Here is a 19,873-nt window from a genome sequence, read left to right as displayed (position 1 = left end):
AGATTAAAGGGGAAGAGATCATCTCAGCACCAGCTCCCCTGAATGTGCCAAAGCCGTATACCCACAGGCTAGGGACCCTGCTCGGCGAGTGTTTGTGAAATGAAAGTGTGACTGCAGACAGCATCCAGAAAACAGGTGGGAGGGACTGGCCACGGCCACATCTTCAGTCCCTGCAGCTTCTGCTCATACTTCCTGCGGCCGGTGGTGGCTCCACCTGTGGCACTGTTGATGCCAGTGCCAACCCCGGTTCAAATCCAAGATGGAATTTAGATGCCCCTGGGTGCCTCTGAGTCAGGAGCCTAGCCCAGTTTAGTGGGCTGTGGCCAGAGGAGCCAGGCCTTGGGGTATCCCCGACAAGGTCACGGGAGCATGGCTAAATGGTAAGCACATTGTGTTTTCCTCACTGACATTGACTCTGAGCCCAAACACCTGGGACATTAGAGATGCTTGATGTTATAAACTATTTGATAATCATCATCCCAGGAAAAGATATGTAAATAGGAAAGCAAAGTCAGGTTGCTCCTCTCTTACCCCAGGTCACTCCAAAAATGGATAAGCAACTAATGTCAGCAGGGACAGTGGCTACCTCTGAGAGGGGAAAAAGAGGGGAGAGACCTTTCCTTTATATTTTATATACTTCTGGGGTGCCTGGGTGGCTCAGTCAGTTGAACACTGACTTCGGCTCAGGTCATGATCTCGAAGTTCACGAGTTCGAGCCCCGCATCGGGCTCCAAGCTCTGTGCTGACAGCTCAGAGCCTGGAGCCTTCTTCAGATTCTGTGTCTCCTTCTCTCTCCGTCTGTCCCCTGCTAGTACTCTGTCTGTCTGTCTCTCTCAAAAATAAATAAAAAACATTTACAAAAATAAAATAATATTTTACATACATCTGCATTATTTTAATTTTTATAGTAATCTCCATCGGCTCTAAAAGAACCTTACAATATGCCATCTTTGTAAAAATGGATTTTTATTTAAGAATGTGCATACATTCTCTTTCTAGAAAGTAGAAACATTACAGATAAGATTAAAGTCTCTTAGACTGTCTCCCCAAACTATCTATAGCAGCATCTACTATTATCACTTCCGTGCGTATCATTTCACATCTTTTAAAATGTATTTTCATGCATGGATATGTCCCCACATTACATATATGGTCTGGATTTTTGAAGGGATTAAACATAACATGTATTCTTTTTTTTTTTTTTTTTTTTAAGTTAATTTATTTTGAGAGATGGAGGTCGTGAGTGGGGGAGAGGCAGAGAGAGAGAGAGAAAGAGAGAGAGAAACCCAAGCAGGCTCTGTGCTGGGCCAAATCTCATGAACCATGGAATCATGACCTGAGCTAACATCAAGAGTTAGACACTTAACCTTCTGAGCCACCCAGGAGCCCCTAAACATAACTTTTTCATCTAGCACTTTCTTTCCACTGGACTTTTTCTCTCCATTACTTGTCTTCTGGGGTGGGTGGGTGGGGGGGACATCTCTTCCTAGAATCCCTCTTCCACATTCTCCTTCCTTCCCTCTCCCCTAGGAGTAACAAGTGTCTGGTCTTTCCAAATGTTGCTGCTAAAACCAATCCAGTAGAAGCCCTTGGGGTAAGGTTGCCGGATTTAACAAATAAAAATATAGGAGGCAGATTACATTTTAATTTCAGATAATGAATAATTTTTAAATAGAAGGACACACAGTGCTTGGGGTGCACTTATACTAAAAACCTAACTCTTATTTTTCTGAAATTCAGATTTAACAGAGTGGCTTCTATTTTACCTGTCATTGCTACCTTGGGGCACTTGTTAAAAGTGGCCTCATCACCTTAGGAGATTCAGTAAGTGTGGGTGGAGCCCAGCCCGGAATATGTGTATTTTTAAATGGTATTCAGATCACTAGCCAGGTTTGGGCACCCCATATTGCACCACACCAGGCTGACTGGGGACCAGGATTCTCTCCCCGTGGAAAATACACATTCATGCTTATACACCCCTCAGTTTTCAACGAGTTAAGCTAGTAGGAGTCAGGCCTTCAGAGTAGCTGTCCCGGGGACTTTTGCTGTGGCGGAGTCCTCTCAGGTGTGGTGCCCCTTCCCCCACTACACTGTCAGGACAACCAGCTCTGCTCCTTTTCCTCAAGCCGCCCAATTTCCTTTGCACCTGCTGACCTGAGTCCCAGGCTCTCTCACGGGTTTGGCCAACCGCTCTCAGCCCAAAGCTGTAACCCTCAAAATCAGCGCAATGGCAGAGGGCCGTGGGACTGGGTGCAAAGAAGAGGGAGGAGTCAGGCGTGGCTCTGGGTTTTTCCTTATGTCTCTGTTCCCAGCTCTGCCTTCTGGGTTACCCCTCCGCTAGGTCCACTGCCCCTCTCCATTCCTGGCGCCAGGTGAAGGAGGGTCTGGTAGTCTAAGGGGGCGTGGCCAATAGAATCCTAGCCACAGCCAATCCCAGCGGCGCCCTTGGGGTGGGCGGGGGCACGGGTGAGGGGCGTGGCCTGAAAACAATTGTCCAGGCTGGACCAATCCATACCGGGGAGGTGCCTACCTGGGCCCAGGTGCGCTCCGCTCTTCGTCTGTCGGTGATGAAGCGGGCCCAGGCGGCATCGGAAGGAGGCCAGGCCGAGTTCCCAATGGAGCCCCTGGGGAGCCAGGTCGCGGAGCCGGAGCAGCTGCAGGTCCCCGCCGACGAACTACGGCTTGAGGGTCTCGAGAGCAGCCCGAATCCGGTCCGAGCCGTAAAGAAGGCGGCGGGCGCGGGCCAGGACCTCGCCGGCGGGAAGCAGCAGCCCCCGGCCCGCCCGGCGCTCACGCGGCTGCCGCCATCCAGCCTGGGCTACGGCGCCTTCCGCCGCCAGACGTCCGCGGACTCCGAGCCGCCGTCGCCCGGCCCTTCCGTGGCCGAGCGGCCCCAGGCCGGCGAGGCGCCGGGGGCCGAGCTGGTGTCGGGGGAGCAGCTGCCTGGCGCCTGGGCCCCGGTGGAACTGCAGGTGGACGTGCGCGTGAAGTCCGTGGGCGCGGCCGGGAGCAGCCGCGCGCCCTCGCCGGCGCCCTCCACGCGCTTCCTCACCGTGCCGGTGCCCGAGTCCCCGGCCTCCTCCCGCCACGCCTTCCCCACCCACCCGCTCCTGCCGCGGACCCCAGCGCGGCCGGAGCGCGGCCTCGACGCCACCACGTGCGGCGGCCGCTGCAGGGAGCTGGGGCTGGAGAAGGAGGACGCGCTGCTGCCCCGCGCCGAGACGGACAGCGACGAGAAGCTGCCCCGGGCCATAGAGATCATGGGTAAGCGCGCGCCCGCCCCGGGGGCCCGCGCGGCCGGGGAGTGGGCGACGCAGCCGGAGCGCTCCCCTTTCCCGGCGCCCCGCCGACCACCCCGCTGCCCCGGCCCCGCCTGGCCTGTCCCTCCGAGCTGGGATCGGTAACGTTCGGGGCTAGTGGTTGTACTTGAGCTGTCTGCGATGAAAGAGTAAAACCACTATTTCCACTACCCCTCCGCCGTCCCACCGCAAGAACTTTCTCACTCCCTCTTAGTGTGGAAAAGTAGAGGAGGGAGGAATTCCGGGACAGGGGAGGTCTTCCAGGATCACGTGACGGTGGTGGCAACCCGGATGGGAACACAGGTCCCCGGACTCCCGACTCCTGGCTCCTCTCTCAGGCCCAGCCTCCCTTCTCTTGTCAGGGAACCAGAAGGAGCCTGGAAAAGATATAAACAACCCTGGACTGGGAACTGGGAGGGAGTGGTTGGTGAACCCTGGGGGCATGGGAAAGCTTCCTGGAACTAAGCGTTGAAAGATGAGTAGGGTTTGGGGGTGGCAGAGGCAACCTTCTAGCTGGAAAGCTCAGGAACAGAGGCCAGGAGGGCTAGCCACCTGCCCGGCAGGCAAAATGCCAAAACCTTAGCCAGGTGAGAGGAAGACCAGGCCAGCTAGACAGGCCGCAAAGCCCGAAGGTCTCTGCCATGTCTCAGTCGTGGGTAGACTTCAGGGACGCACATCGTTCCTGGCTTTTGCAGTTTGGTGTGAGCACATTGCCTGATGATGTGTTTTCTATCGCTGCTGTAACAAATTGCCACAAACTTAGTGGTTTGAAACAACACAAATTTATTATCTTACAGTTCTGTAGGTCAGAAGTCTGATGTGGGCTCACTGGTCTAAAGCCAAGGTGTCAGCAGCACCGTGTTCCTTCCTGGAGACTCTAGGGGAGATTCCGTTGCCTTGCCTTTTTGTAGCTAGAAGACTCTGCATTCCTTAGTTCATACCCCTCAGAATATTCAAAGCCAGCAATTTGTGGCTGATTCCTTCTCCTGCCGCCCTCTCGGACTCTCCTGCCCTTCTGCCTCCCTCTTCTGTTTCTAAGGATCCTTGTGATTACATTGGGCCTACCAAGAAAATCCAGGAGAGTCTCCTCATCTTAAAGCCAAAGGATGATCAGCCTTAATTCCATCTAAAGCCTTAATTCCCCTTTGCCATGTATCCTAACATATTCACAGGTTCTAGGGATTAAGAAGTGGGCATCTTTGGGGGGGAATATTATTCTATCTACCACAATGAGTCTTTTATTATTTTTTTTTAATTTTTTTTTAACGTTTATTTATCTTTGAGACAGAGAGAGACAGAGCATGAACAGGGGAGGGGCAGAGAGAGAGGGAGACACAGAATCGGAAACAGGCTCCAGGCTCCGAGCCATCAGCCCAGAGCCCGACGCGGGGCTCGAACTCCCGGACCACGAGATCGTGACCTGGCTGAAGTCGGACGCTTAACCGACTGCGCCACCCAGGCGCCCCACAATGAGTCTTTTAAAGTCAATAGCTTTTGATCAGATTAATAAGCGTCTAGGACTAAAGTTTAAGTGCAGGTCAGCCTGGGACGGAGCCAGGAGGGGTCTGGGCAGGAGCCTTCTGGAACGGAGAACCGGAGCAGAGGCTGGGGTAGAAGGTGTCTTTTGGAGATGGTGGGGCAGCTTAGGAACTCCAGAGGTGGTTATAATTTTGGTGGGACGGGCAGGAAGAATGTACTCACCAGTGCTGGGGGCATGGAGGAAATGGGGCCCAGAGAGGATGATGCCCCAGCATGGTCCTGCCCAGCAGGAGGAGCAGGGCAATTGTGATAGATTTTACCTGAAGGCGATGACACAAAAGCAGAGCCTCACTGGCAGGAGCCCTCTGAGTCCTATGCCAAACTTTGTATTTGGAGGTTTTTATTATATTTTAAGACCCCTTCCCTCACCCACCAAATTGAATAAATTTTTTTAATGTTTATATTTGAGAGGGAGAGAGAGAGAGAGAGAGAGAGAGACAGTGTGGGAGCAGGGGAGGGGCAGAGAGAGACGGAGACAGAATCCGAAGCAGGCTCCAAGCTCTGAGCTGTCAGCACAGAGCCTGACATGGGGCTGGAACCCATGAACCGCAAGATCATGACCTGAGCTGAAGTCGACGCTAACCAACTGAAGCACCCAGGCGCCCCTCTAAAAAAAAAATTTTTTTTAATGTTTATTTATAGTTGAGAGAGAGAGAAACAGTGTGCAAGCAGGGGAGAGCAAACGGAATAAACTTGAAGCCCCGCAAAACCTGGTTCCACCCCCTGATACCCGGATTTGGCTAGGAGGGCGGAAGCAGACAGTGTTTCAGTTGCCGGTAGGAAATATGGCAAGTTAAGATGGAGTTCGAAGTGAGAGAGTAAACAGAGGGTGTAACATCAGAGATGGTCAGTCCGAGATTTGGAAACAGAATTGGGTGGAAGCTGGAGAATGGGGCCAGAGGGAAGGACTGTGTGTAATTGCCATGTGGGACTGGGTAGGTTTGCAGACCCTGAGCGAATTCCATTTAAGGAGGTCCAGCATTGGAAATAGGGAGAAGACGAGTTTAGAGGGGACTTTAGCAGGCTGCCTGGGTGGCTCAGTCTGTTAAGTGTCAGGCTCTCGATTTCAGCTTAGGTCATGAGCTCATGGTTCATGAGTTTGAGCCCCGCCTGGAGCTCTAGTTTGGCTGAGTGCTGACGGTGTGGAACCTGCTTGGGATTCTCTCTCACTGTTTCTCTGCCCCTTCCTCCCTCCATCTCTCTCTCTCTCTCTCAAAGTAAATAAATTAAAAAAAAATAATAATTGTTTTTGTTTTTAACATTTATTTATTTTTGAGACAGAGAGAGACAGAGCATGAATGGGGGGAGGGTCAGAGAGAGAGGGAGACACAGAATCAGAAGCAGGTTCCAGGTTCTGAGCTGTCAGCACAGAGCCTGACACGGGGCTCGAACACACGGACTGCGAGATTACGACCTGAGCCGCAGTCGGACGCTTACCTGACTGAGCCACCCAGGCACCCCAAAGAATTGTTTTTGAAAGGGGGTAGGTGGGACTCTTGCCTGGAAATTTGGGGAGGACCCTGGCTCTGTGGGAGGCCATCCCCAAGGTCAGCACTGCAGCCCAGAGTGGAAGGTGTGTGAGACTATGTAACCTGCTGTATTTCTTTTCTGAAAGGTCAGAGCTGAATTTAGTATTCAGTCACAAGAGTTACATTGACGGAGGTGATTGGTAGATTTGTTCTCCTTTTCTTCTGCAGGCTTTTCTGCTTTTAAGACTATCAATGTATATGTATTTTTTATTCCAAGCATTTTCAAATCACTTCTTTTTTTTGGTAACAGCTTCATTGAGTCATAATTCATATACCATAAAACCCATCCATGTAAAGTGTACAATCCAGTGGTCTTCAGTATATTCACAGAGGTGCACAACCATTACAGTTGGTTTTAGAATATTTTCGGGATGCCTGGGTGACTCCGTCAGGTAAGCGTCCGACTCTTGATTTTGGCTTAGGTCATATCTCGCTGTTTGTGAGTTCGAGCCCCACATCTGGCTCCACACTGGCAGTGCAGAGCCTGCTTGGGATTCTCTCTCTCTCTCTCTCTCTCTCTCTCTCTCTCTGCGCCCCTCCCCCGCTCACTTGTTCTCTCTGTCCCTCTCTCAAAATAAATAAATAACCTTAAAAAATGTATTTTTTCAATACCCTAAAAGGAAACGCTGTATCTTTGAGCCATCACCCCCAGCCTCTCCCCAGCAACCACTGATCTACTTTCTGTCCCTGTGGGTTTTGCCTGTTCTGGACATTTCATAAATGGACTCATCATACGTGCCCTTATGCGACAAGCTTCTTTCACTGAGCATAAACTTTTCAGTGCTCAGCCACGTTGCAGCCTGTATCAGCACTTCCTACCTTTTCATGGCTGAATATTGCGCTGTATGGATATACCGCATTTTGTTTATCCACTTATCAGTTGATGGAAATTTGGGTCAAATCCCTTTAAGAAGCGGATTATGTGTTTAAAAAAAAAAAAAAGAACAGAGTCCTAAAAGGTCATAGATGGAATGTGACTCTTCACAGATCACCATAACATACTTCCCTTTCCAGTCTTTGAAGCAAGCGTTTTTCCTAATGGAAAAGGGAAGTCAAAGATTTCAAAAGTGCCTTTGTTTTTAAAGTTGAATTATGATTGCAAACATGTTTTCTTAAAAACCTTGGAAGTGTGTCCCAACTTTCTTTGTGTATAAGTTGTGTGTGCCATACACACATGTGTGCACCATACACACATGTGTGCATTCATATGGGGGGGTGTATCCTGTGCATATGGTTTTAAAAATGGCATTAGTCTTTTGAAAATAGTAAAATATTTGCTGGAGAATTACCTCTGCTGTTTCAGGCTTTGACAAATACGATGACTTGCGTTCTTAGGACCCTTACACTGAATATGTAGCTTCCCCAACCCTCATCCCCGAGATGTGGCTGGGTCCCATGGCCCCTTGCGGCCAAGTGCCTGGGAGAGGAGAGGCCTCTTCTTACATTAATTGATTTCATGCTTCTGTGTCCTGGCAGAGGTCAAATTCAAATTCAGGAGTACTCAGTCACTCGTTTATTTATTTATTTTAAAGTTTATTTGTTTATTTTGGTGGGGGAGGGGCAGAGAGAGAGGGGGAGAGAGAGAATCCCAAGCAGGCCACACTTTCAGCACAGAACCCAACGCGGGGCTTGAACTCACGAACCTTGAGATCATGACCTGAGCTGAAGTCAGACACTTAACCAACTGAGCCACCCAGGTGCCCCAGGAGTGCTCAGTTACTTTAGACGTTTCTGGGTAGAAAGCCTCCGTGAGCTGTCTGAGGCCGCGATTAACCATTTACTGTGTTTTATTCCCCATGTTTCCCCCCTGGCCTCCCTGGTTACTCCATCACCGGGGCGGGATGATTCAAATATGTTCTCTCTCTTCTGCCTGCCTATCTCTGGAGTTCCTTTCCCCTCTGCAGCCTCGTTCTAGTTATCTGGTCCCCTGGGTCCAGCTCACAGGAGCTGCTGACAACTCATGTCTGTCTCCTGCTCTATGGCCTGCAAAGCACACTCTGCACAATGCCTCACCAGTGGCCTCCAGTGGCCTGGAGAGATAGGAGAGGCAGGTGGGAAAACACCAAAAACACTTGGGGGACCCACAGAGCCAAGACTGGAAGCCAGGTCTGCCAACGTTTAAACTGAACCCCCATCCCTCCCGTTTGGAGCTTTATCTCCTGGTACCTTGAGCCCCATGAGTGCAGGGGTCTTGCCCTGTCCCTGGTGGTATTTGTGCCCTGTGTCTAATGCACGGTTTGTGCTCAGCAGATGGTTGTCAGCCAATCGTTTGTTCTCCTTCAATGGATTCTTATGTCTTCTATTTTTTAATTTAATTTTATTTTTTATTTTATTTATTATTATTATTATTATTATTATTATTATTATTTTTAGCGTTTATTTATTTTCGAGACAGGGAGAGACAGAGCACGAACAGGGGAGGGTCAGAGAGAGGGAGACACAGAATCTGAAACAGGCTCCAGGCTCTGAGCTGTCAGCACAGAGCCCGACGCGGGGCTCGAACTCACGGACCGCGAGATCATGACCTGAGCCGAAGTCAGCCGCTTAACCGACTGAGCCACCCAGGCTCCCCTGTCTTCTATTTTTTAAAGAAGCAGAACATCTTCTAGTGATTTCTCCTCAATAATAATTTTCTAACCTAAATTGAGTGGATTTCTGTGGTGTCTTGGGCCAAGGTGAGGGGGGTGCTAAGGCAGGCGTGACGCTGGTATACGAGTCTTGGGTTCTAACCTGTCTCTCCTGGTTGTCCCCTCCCCCAGGGCTGCCTCTGTACATGAAGTCCCTGCGCTGGGCCCTAGTGGTCATGGCTGTGTTTCTGGCAGTGTCCGCGGTCACCATTGTGGCCCTGGCTTCTAGAGTAGGTATGGTGCCTCCTCCTGCTCCCCTCTCCTCCTCTGGCCACCACTAGGGTGTGTAGTCCTGACAGCAGCTTTGTGAGAATTAGAAACACACACACACACACACACACACACCCCTGCCCCGGGCAGGTGCAGCATGAAGACATGGGGCTTGTTGAGCACAGAGAGGGAAAGGAGCTTCTTCCTCCCACTGGACACAGCCTGTGCTCTGACGAGCAGTGGGTTGACGCCCCCGCCTCGGGCGGCTTTGGCCATTGCACAAACTCTACAGCCTGCCCGGGTCCTTGCCCATCCCGCTTGCCCTTCCCAAGGCTTACCACCTCCATGCTCCGGATCTGTCCCATCAGTCAAGGCCATGGCCAGACTTTCATTTTTTACCGCGCATCCGTTCAGCTCTTTACAGTGGTCTCTGTGCTTGCAGGGGCCACTTGCCACCCGTGCCCCCCGGGCTGGATGTGGTGTGAGGAGCATTGCTACTACCTCTCTGCCGAGGCTCGGGCCTGGGAGGCCAGCCAGGCCTTCTGCTCGTCTCACCATGCCACCCTCCCCCTGCTGGGCCACATCCAGGTGAGAAGGGGGCGGGCGGCGGAAAGATGGACGTATCGTTACGGATCATCCATTCCTAGCGCTAGAAGGAATCTCAAAGATCTAGTCCAACTCTGCATTGCAGAAGAAGTCACCTAGGCGTGGGGAAATAAAGTTACATGTGGGAGGCCCAGACATCAGGGCTCCCAAGGTCGTCAATCTACTCTTCATTCTAAGACGCAGAGGTGGAGCTGGGAACATGGGCGCAGGCAGGCTCCCGTCCAGCCTGTGCCCAGCCCTTCACAGTGAGGGTTCCTTCGGTCAACGATTTAATAAGTATCTATTGACCACCTACGCTGTGTTTGGCCCTGGGGAGTCAATGATGAGCCAGAACAGCCCATTCCTTAAATGTTAGCGTTTAAGGAAGTTCTTTTCTAGTCCCATTTTTTGAAGAGTTCTAAACATGAATGAGTTTCATTTCATGGGATGCTTCTTTGTGTGTGTTTCGAGATGATACCGTTGTTTCCTCTTTAATCTCTGTGGTGGATTACGTTGGTCTGTTTTTATTTATTTATTTTACTTTTTGTTTTTTATTTTTTATTTTATTATTTAGAGAGAATCCCAAGCAGGCTCTTCACTTCAGTACAGGCCTCTTGTGCTAGTTGACTTAGCCGTGATGTTTTCTTCCTCAAATACTTCTGGATTTGACTTGTTAATATTTTACTTAAGATTCCACATACATAACATTCTGTTTTCTTGGACTGTTCCTGCCCAGTCTTGACACAGAGCTGTTCTGTGCTGCACAACAGGGAAGGTGGTTCCTGCCTTCTTTCTCTCAGAGAGTTCCCTGGAGATGGACAGAAAACCATGCTGGAGAAAATGTTTTACAGTGAACATGAGTTATTTCATTACCAGGAATAGCACTGACGTTTCAGAAAACATGGAGAAATGAGAAAGATACAATGTAGATTGAAAACCATCAAATCTCAGTATGGTAAAAATAAATATACAAAGGAAAAACAGAAAGGGAATATGTATAGTAATATCCTAATTGTGGTTACTGCTGGGGGCAAGATTACGAGTGATTTTTTTTTTCTTCTTTAAAGTTTTAATTTTTTCTAATCTTCTAAATGTTCTGTGAATAATGTGTGCTACGTAATTAGGAGGAAATGCTAGAGGGACAGTAGCCCTGTAAGCAGGAGGTCAGTATTTAAGCGTTTTTGTCGGGGGCCTGCGTCAGACCTGAGTTCTTATATTTGTCAGATGAGAACATTCTCAGGTCCTTGGTTGCGTCTGCAAAATGGAGGCCAGTGGGAATGGAGGTGGGTCCCTAGAGAGTGGCTGGAGCTGGGGAGGGGACCCAGCTGGGCAGTGACCCACTGAGCACAGCAAGTGTCCTCGGAAAGTCTGTCCCTGCCCTCCAGCTTCTAAGCAGACAGGTTGAGTTCAGAATGACCTCAGCCCTCTGAGCAAAAACTTCCCTGTGGCTGGTGGGTCCTCCAAGGGGGAGATGAACTTCACCAAATTGCAAGCTTCAGATAAAGAATTCTTTTAACTTTTTTTTAACTTTTTTTTTTAATTTTTTTAATTATTTTTTTTAATGTTTATTTCTGAGACAGAGAGAGACAGAGCATGAGTGGGGGAGGGGCAGGGAGAGAGGGAGACACAGAATCCGAAGCAGGCTCCAGGCTCTGAGCTGCCAGCACAGAGCCCGACACGGGACTCAAACTCATGGACCACGAGATCATGACCTGAGATGAAGTTGGACACTCAACTGACTGCGCCACCCAGGCACCCCAAGAATTCTTTTAAAACTAAGCGTACAAGATCAATTATTTGAAACATAAGTATATAGGAAACATATCATGAAGTCTGGATAAGCTCCTTGCAAGAAGACAAGGGTGAAGATTTGGGTCCCGGGCTGTTCAAATCTGGAACGTGATGACTGTGGAGCTCTCCACGAGGACAGAAGCTTCAGGAGGCACCGGGTGAGGAGGAGCAGCTGAGGGTTGGCAGGCAGAGGGAGCTGGCAAAGGCCAGGCTCCAGGAGCTGGGACACACACACCCGGGGACATTCCAAGGTGCCAGTGACACACACAGCCCTGGATCAGCAGGTCTCAGCCTCCCCAAGAGCTGATTTTGCTCGCAGTTACAGAAAAGGAGAAAGTTTAAGTGTCATCGGTCAGCAGACTCACTCGCCATTGGTTTAAGAAACGGCTGTGTTTGTGGGGTGGAGGGAGGAAGAAGCCACAGTTGACTACAGAAAGGTGAAAAAAAAACCATGAAAAAATCTCCATCGTAAGATTACGAAGATTAACTAATTGGAGCATTTGAACATGAAAGCTGAAATGTATGAAGGCAGGAAGTAGAGTGGTGCTCGTCAAGCAGGTGGGGGGATAGGAGGGTGTTTAATGGGCCTGGAGTTTCCATGGAGGAAGATGAGAAAGTTCTGGGGATGGACGGTGGTTGCACAACAGTGTGAATGGACATAATGCCAGCAGCTTGTACACTTAAAAATAGTTAAAATGCTAAAGTTCTTGGTATGTATTTTATTCACAATTTTTAAAAAAAGATGTTTGAAGACTAATTTAGCAGATAATTTAGCTCACTTTTAAGATGGAAAATATGGGATTTCAAGGAAATTCTGCTGAGGGTCATATTCCCCCATGTTCCCAAATTGGTGGCAAAGTTGGAGAAGCACCAGCTGAAAGCCATGGAGGCCCTGGGATTTCGGCGGCCTCATACACAGCAATTCTTTGGACCATAAGTGACTCAGAAGTTTCTGGAACTTAATCTATGGATGATGCTTTCCCCAGGCCATATTTTTGCTCTTCTGCTCTTCTTTGCTTTGCGTGTTTTCATATTTACATTTTCTGGCATTACATTTTCTACGTACTTGTCACTGTTACCAGCATTGTAATTTTCCATCGTGTTGATGTCCCATAACGTGCCTAGTTATTTCCTTATTACTAAGCAATTGGGTGGTTTCCATTTTTTCTTTACAAATAACACTGTGTTATCTTTGGAGAAGTTCATTTCCTCCCCCTTTATGTTCTTGGATTTTTCCTCCAAAGTGGAATCACTCACTCAAGTGGTCAGAAGGATGTCACTGCTCCTGTTAAGGTGGCACCGAAGCATGTTCTGGAAGATGCACCAGCATCGCTGCCCCACACCAGGACTTACAGCACTGAAACATCTTTTTCCGAGTTAAAAAAATTTTAATGCAATGTTTTCGTTCACTCTGTTGCCAAAAACAACATGACCTCAAGGACAAATACTCAAAAGAAAAAGAAAAACGGTCTCTAATAGCTCTCCAACGCACTCCCGGCTTTTATCGTTCCTTGTGTGTCTGTGTTTGTGTGCGTACGTGTTTTGTCATGACGGTGATCATGGCACAGCTGATTGACGTTCTGATTCACTGTAACCCTGTCTGATGACTTTCCTCATACCGCTCCGTGGCCTTCGTACTTGTCTTCTTTTTGTAAATGGTCGTGACATCGCGCCCAACTGGTGCAGGGTACATTATGCTCTCGCTGACAGGTGCGCTCTTGCTGCCTATCTGCTCCCAGGCCCCCTCCGCGGCCGCCTCAGCCCTGTCATCGCCTCCTGCACAGTCAGGCTGTTTGCTCCCCGGATATACTCTGGAGTCTCCCAGCTTTCTCCCCGCCTCTCTGGCCGCTCAGTATCCATCTCGCGTTGCTGGGTGGGGACTGGCATTTGCATCCTCTCTCCCCGCGAAGCGGAGATGGGATCACCCCCATTTCTGGTCCCCAGTCCTGAGCACAGTGTCTGCCAACCCACGAGCATCCAATACAGCTTTCCACTTCCTGATGTTCTGGGAGAGCCAGGTTGAGCCGAGTCACTTCTCTGGTCACTTCTCTGGCTCAGTAAGTTGGGAATCTGCAGGAGGTGGGACAGGGGTGGGGCAGGGTGGGGCACAGAATTCCTGGGGAGGAGCCTTACTAGGGTCGGAGAAGGGTGACCAGCTGCTTTTCTCCTTCAGGACTTCCTGAGCAGATACCCAGTCACCAAGTACTCCTGGGTGGGGGCCCAGCGAGGCCCCCAGGGCTGGCACTGGATTGATGGGGCTCCACTACCATCCCATTTGTAAGTGACCGTGGGCCTGGGTGGGTGGCCTCTCTGTCCCCAGTGTGACCAGAATGACATCACGGCAGGCACCGAAGAGGGGTCGAGGCCTTCCTTTCCGCTGACACCTCCCCCACTGTTGATCTGGATCCTCCTTCCGTTCCCAGTTTCAGCCCCCTGCTCCACCACCAGCCTGGGGTAGCTCTTGGGAGACACCCCTCCCCCACTGCCCCACTCAGGGCCTGGTTTCATTTAGCCCCAGTCACCCCATCCCTTATTGGGCCCCCTAGCGTACCCACCCGAGCAGGAGCGTCACCCTGTTCGGTAGATAAGGGGCACTGCACGGAGGGGGCGGGTGGTTCTCTCAAGCTATGGGGCATCCTCGTTCCAACCCCAGAGCCCTTTGCAGACTCTCCTGGCTCTGTGCAGTGGTCACGCAGTCCCCACACCAGCCCTGGCATCGGGCGCACTGGCCGGCAGAGCCCGTCATCCTGAGCCCGGCCCCTCTTCTCACCCTCCCCAGACTCCCAGAGGAAGATGAGGACCAGCCGGATCTCAAGTGCGGGGGCCTGGAGGAAGGCAAGATTGTGGCTTGGGACTGTGCCTCTCCAAGATCCTGGGTCTGTGCCAAGGGGACCAAGTGATTTGGCTTCTGCCCATCCAGAGACATGAGGGTCTGTGGCCCGTCAGTGGAGGCCAGGGTGCCGGCTGGGGTAGCCGCTCCCCTGGACCCAGGCTTCCAGGTGTCCCTGCCCTGTGCTTGAGGGGCCGTCCCTGAGCGAACCCGGGACTGGACTTCTGGTGCAAGCAGATCACGTCCAAGGGAAAGGAGGTTTCCTGTGGCCCCGGGCAGAGTGTATTTTAGTCTCCGGCTCCCGAAGCGGATTTGTTCGGTGACCTTGGGATGGCTTCTTAGCATCTTGGAGCCTGGGTTTCTCCCTCATTAAAATGGCCATTTCCCATCCTACCCTGTACCTGTTTGGTCACACGTGCACACCCTTTCGGTCTTAAGGACCAGGAGGACTTCACGATCACAGGTGCTGCCCGTCGGTTCTCGCCCGGGCCTGCAGAGCCCGGGGACTTGGCAGCCGCCGGAAGCGCCATCCCCGGGCACTTGGGGGCACACCACCCCCCAGCAGTGTCTGCAGGACAGGACATGTGAACTGTCCCCCCCCCCCCCCCCGCCCCGGAGGCGGGAAGAGGGTTTCCTCCCGGGCTGGCGAGGGTGGGCGCAGGGCTGGCGGGGCTCCCGAGGCAGGGAGGGTGCAGATCTCCTGCCTGGGGCCAGAGATGCCACGGGAGCCGCAGAGCGTAGGGTCCCAGTGAGAAAGGAAATCAGAATTGTGGGGACACCGGCCTGCAGAGGTCTGTGTTGGGGTTCAGTGAGGGGCCTTTGGGCCGAGGGAGTGGCCACAGGGTGAGCCGGAAGGACTGGTTCAGTGTCTCCAGCCCTGCACAGCCCTCTCTCCAAGTGACAGGAGGCTGTACCTGCGTCGCATCTTGGCGCTGAACATCCGACGCGACTGTCCCGTGCGGACTGGCCTTCCTCTCTGGAGGTAGGCCATGCCTTCGGGTTCCTGTCGGACAGAAGCCTTGAGGGGTCCGTTCAGACCAGAGGTTTGCGCGGCACGGATGGGCCGACCGGTGGAAAGGTGGGGGGGGGTCCTTAGAAACACTGGGGTTTCTCTTGGCTTGCTTATTCCAACTCCAGTTGAACCCCGCAGCCTGGTAACAGGTTCCGCTTTCACACCGCGGAGCCCTTCTCCGCAGACGTCCTGAGTCCGGCGTGTCGGGCCGGCTTAAGGCGGAGGGCCCGGCTCGCAGCTACCGAGGGCCTGCGGCTGCGGGGACACAGGTGCCCAGGGCGTGGCGGTTTGGTGGCGGGGCCTGGAAATTGGCAAGTGTTGTAGCTTCCCTTGGTGAGGCAGGGCAAGAAGAGTGAACGTGGGATCTAGCGTCCTAAGAAGCTGCTAGTTCCTGCCCAAAGCAGGCAGACCCGGAAATAGCAGTGTTAGTATATCATTTAGAAATACGGAAACAAATGCTAGAAGAAAGGACAAAAACAATTTTTTTAAAGTTCGTTCACTTACAGAACCAGCGGGGAAGGTGGGCAGAGAGAGACGGGGACAGAGGATCCAAAGCAGGCTCAGTGCTGACAGCACAGAGCCAGATGTGGGGCTCAAACCCATGAACCGTGAGATGGTGACCTGAGCTGAAGCCTGACGCTTAACTGAGCCACGCAGGCGCCCCATGACAAAAATAATTTAGAGTGGTTGCCTTGAAACTTCCCAGTGGTGACAGGAGTCAGAATAGTGGTTGTCTGGGGAAATATGAACCGAGAAGGGGCACCTAGCAAACATTCTAGGGTGCTGGAAACGGTCTGGGTCTTCGTCTAGGCGGGCTCGGGGGGACACACATGTAAATATTCATCAAGCTGCACACTTAAGAGTGAAAAGCTTCTCAGTGTCTCCAAGGAGCAGAAATAAGGTCATAGAGGGACCAATCTCTTGATTTTTAGTGTTACTAAAGCCATATTCACATGTTTGTTTTTTTAAGACCCTGTATTTATGTACTACTATGATTAAAAGAGGAGTTGGACGGGGCACCTGGGTGGCTCAGTCGGTTAAGCGGGTCACGATCTCATGGTTCGTGGGTTCGGGCCCCACGCCTCTGGGCTGACCACATGGAGCCTTCTTGGGATTCTCTCTCTCCCCGTCTCTCTGCCCCTCCCCTGCACTCTCTTTCTCTCAATAAATTAAAAAAAAAAAAAAAAGAGGAATTAGACTTTTTTAAAAAGGTCCCCAAGATTCTGAGGCACAGCCTGGATGGAGAGCGGCGGGCTTCGGAAGGGAGCCCCGTGGCCCCCCTTTCTCGCAGCCCCTAATTCCTTCCTTCGCCAGGGGCCCTTCTCACAAGTTCCAGCCTGGCCTTCAGAGCCTGTCTTTCCCTTTGTACAGAACAGAAGCTGGCAGGTTGGTCGGCCTGGGATTCCTCTCGAGTCATTTCTCTAGTCTCTTTCCCCACCGGGCACCACCAGCTGCTATTGCGTGAAATCCAGACGTGGCTTGTGTCGCCGAGCTGTGACACCGGCCTCTGGCACGGGTGGCTCCGGCAGCCTCTGGGGTGCCGGTGACTCCTCCTGGCCCAGTCCTGAGATTCTGACTCAGTGGGTCAGATTTCCTGGTGAGGCTGATGCACAAAGCCCAGAAATCATATTTTGGGAAACCCTGTCTGAAAGAGCCCATCTCACCACCGGAGCAGGGAAAAAAAGATGTGTAAATGTGTTTTAAGTCAGCTTTATGGAGACAGAATTTGCCCGAAAGAAAATGCACCTGTCTCGAGAGTGCTTTCGGACAAACGCAGGTTCCCACGTGACCACTGCCAGACAAGATGCAGAATTTGTTCCACAGGCCCCAGAAAGTTCTCTCGTGTCCCTTTGCCGCCAATCCTTCCTGACCTCCAGTCCCAGGCACATCTGTTCCGTCTCTATAGGTAGGTCCAGCTGGTTCTAGGAATTCATATAAAAAGAGAAGCGTGCAGCGCGTCCTCTCGTGGTTGCTTTCAGACACTCGCGTTCCTGCACATGTCCACGTGGGGCTGCCTCAGGGTTTATCTGCACTCGGGTTGGTGACACCCTGCACGGCTGTCTCCAGGGTCTACCCGTTGTCCATACAGCTGCCGTGAACACTGGGATACGAGTCTTTGGACGTAGGTTTTCATTCCTCTGGGGACCTGAGAGGAAGGTTGTATGGGCAGGTTACGCTGAATTTATTTATTTTTTTAATATCTATTAATTTTGAGAGAGACAGAAAGAGAGAGCGTGCACGTGAGCGGGAGAGAGGCAGAGAGAGAATCCCAAGCAGGCTCTGTGCTGCCAGCGCACAGCCCCACGTGGGGCCCGAACCCATGAACCGTGAGCTCCTGACCTGAGCCGAAATTGAGTCAGATGTTTAACCAAGTATATGCTGAATTATAACAAACTGCCACATCATTCTCCCGAGTAGCTGTACCATTTTACAACCCCCCCGTACCACAAAATACAGGCGTTCCTGACACTCCATATCTTCACCGACACTGATGTTGTGGCCTTTCTCTGTTCAGCCATTCTGGTGGGCGTGTGGTGCTATCTCAGCTTGGTTTCCCTTCGCATTTTTTTCCCATTGACATATAGTCGACACACAATGTTACATTAGTTTCAGGCGTGTGGCACTATAATTGCATTTGCATTTTCTTGACGACTGATGCAGAGTTTCTTTTCATGTGCTCGTTGACCATTCCTATATTTTCTCTTGCGGTTCTCATACTGATGGTGAGAGACCATACTTGGAGAAACCCTACCTGAAAGACCTACGTGCCTGCCAGGACAGAGCATTTTGAAAGTGATGATTTTTTTTTCTAAGTGTATTTATTTATTTTGAGAGAGAGAGAGAGAGAGAGAGAGAGCACGCGCCGTCAGCACGGAGCCCGACGCGGGGCTCTATCTCACAAACTGTGAGATCATGACTGAGCCAAAAGCAAGAGGCAGACCCTTAACCCACTGAGCCACCCAAGCACCCCTAAATGGAAAATCTAGGATATCCCTCCACTTTGTGAAATATTTCAAAATGGAGAGTTGGGGAAAAAAGATATGATAAACACCCGTATGCCCTCTCCCTAGATCTGATAACTTAACATTTTGCCACATTTACTCTCTATTTGTGTGTATGTGTTTGTATATAAATTGGTTGAACCATCTAAAAATAAATTGTAGGGGCACCTGGGTGGCGCAGTCGGTTAAGCGGCCGACCTTGGCTCAGGTCATGATCTCGCGGTCTGTGAGTTCGAGCCCCACGTCGGGCTCTGTGCTGACAGCTCAGAGCCTGGAGCCTGTTTCAGATTCTGTGTCTCCCTCTCGCTGACCCTCCCCTGTTCATGCTCTCTCTCTGTCTCAAAAATAAATAAAACGTTAAAAAAAAATTAACGTTAAGTTCACATTCAATCCATGTTCCAATACTTCTGGTTCTTCCACTAATGTGTTTTATTTTATGTCATTATTATTACTTTTTTAATGTATTTTAAACAAAGATCCAATTCGGGCCTAAGCACCGTTATTGGTCCCTTTAATCTCTTTAAACCTACAACTTTTTTTTTTTCTTTTTTAGTAGGCTTCTTCCTTCCTTCCTTCCTTCCTTCCTTCCTTCCTTCCTTTCTTTCTTTCTTGTAGGCTTCACAGCCAGTGTGGAGTTTGAACTCACAACCCTGAGATCAAGACCTGAGCTGAGATCAAAAGTCAGATGTCTAACTGATTGAGCCACCCAGATGCCCCAACAGTGACTCTTTGAATAGACAAGGCCAGCTGTCTCATAAAGTGACAAATATTCTGGGTTTGACTTGTTTCCCGTTGACTGTGGGAGTTAGGCTGAGATTCGGTTATAAACATTTTTGACAGGAATACGTTGTGACACAGGGTACTTCATGATTTATCACTGGATATATATATATATATATATATATATATATATATATATCACTCGATAGATTTTTAACACTGATTTCAAGTAATTTGTACCAAAATCTTCTCAAAAACTTCAGGGGACTAAAACAATTCATATATCCCAGTTTGGATACATACAGGCTTTTCGCCTGTTATTCTCAGCTTTAGGGTCAGTGTCAAAGTAAAATGAGACTAAAAGGTTTCAGAAATAATACTGTCCTCTACATAGGTTTTATTCTACTTTCATTTGTTTGGGCCTTTTTTGTTCCCTCTTGGGATGTTACTTGGTCCCTTCTTGCTTTTCCCAGCCCAGGACATACCTGTCTTAATGTTAGGATGGGAAGTGCCTTGGGGTCACCGACAAAAAGGCGTCCACTTTGTTGTGACTTTGGTCACTTGGCATGGCTGAGTTTCCTACCCTGTAAAGTGAGTGTGGTGATATGATACAGTGACCTATGGATCCATTGAGATCATGTTGGTAATGAGACATTCCATTCATTCCACATTTATTTGAACACTGGCTGGGGCTCTGTACCAGGCTCACGAGAGGATGCAGAAAACAAG

At 50.5% G+C, this 19,873-nt stretch overlaps 1 protein-coding gene across 1 annotated transcript; it reads left to right on the top strand.

Moving 5' to 3' along the window:
- The first annotated feature begins 1,804 nt into the window (after positions 1 to 1,804).
- KLRG2 (killer cell lectin like receptor G2) lies at positions 1,805 to 14,803 on the top strand. The gene is made up of 5 exons (XM_043589700.1): positions 1,805 to 3,264; positions 9,127 to 9,228; positions 9,647 to 9,792; positions 13,754 to 13,857; positions 14,360 to 14,803. The coding sequence occupies exons 1-5, from the start codon at positions 2,568 to 2,570 to the stop codon at positions 14,478 to 14,480; spliced, it is 1,170 nt and encodes a 389-aa protein (XP_043445635.1). The 5' UTR covers positions 1,805 to 2,567; the 3' UTR covers positions 14,481 to 14,803.
- Positions 14,804 to 19,873: the final 5,070 nt, after the last annotated feature.

The sequence above is a fragment of the Prionailurus bengalensis genome, chromosome A2, assembly GCF_016509475.1.
Source record: "Prionailurus bengalensis isolate Pbe53 chromosome A2, Fcat_Pben_1.1_paternal_pri, whole genome shotgun sequence".
NCBI lineage: Eukaryota > Metazoa > Chordata > Mammalia > Carnivora > Felidae > Prionailurus > Prionailurus bengalensis.
The sequence above is the reverse complement of the archived record's forward strand: the minus strand, read 5'-3'. Positions and strand labels throughout refer to the sequence as shown.

Bases quoted from the DNA above. Each gene is read 5' to 3' on its own strand.
- KLRG2 (XM_043589700.1), top strand. From the start codon at position 2,568: ATGAAGCGGGCCCAGGCGGCATCGGAAGGAGGCCAGGCCGAGTTCCCA. The intron at 3,265-9,126 runs GTAAGCGCGCGC...CCCCTCCCCCAG, and splicing joins CCGGGCCATAGAGATCATGG to GGCTGCCTCTGTACATGAAG. The intron at 9,229-9,646 runs GTATGGTGCCTC...CTGTGCTTGCAG, and splicing joins GGCCCTGGCTTCTAGAGTAG to GGGCCACTTGCCACCCGTGC.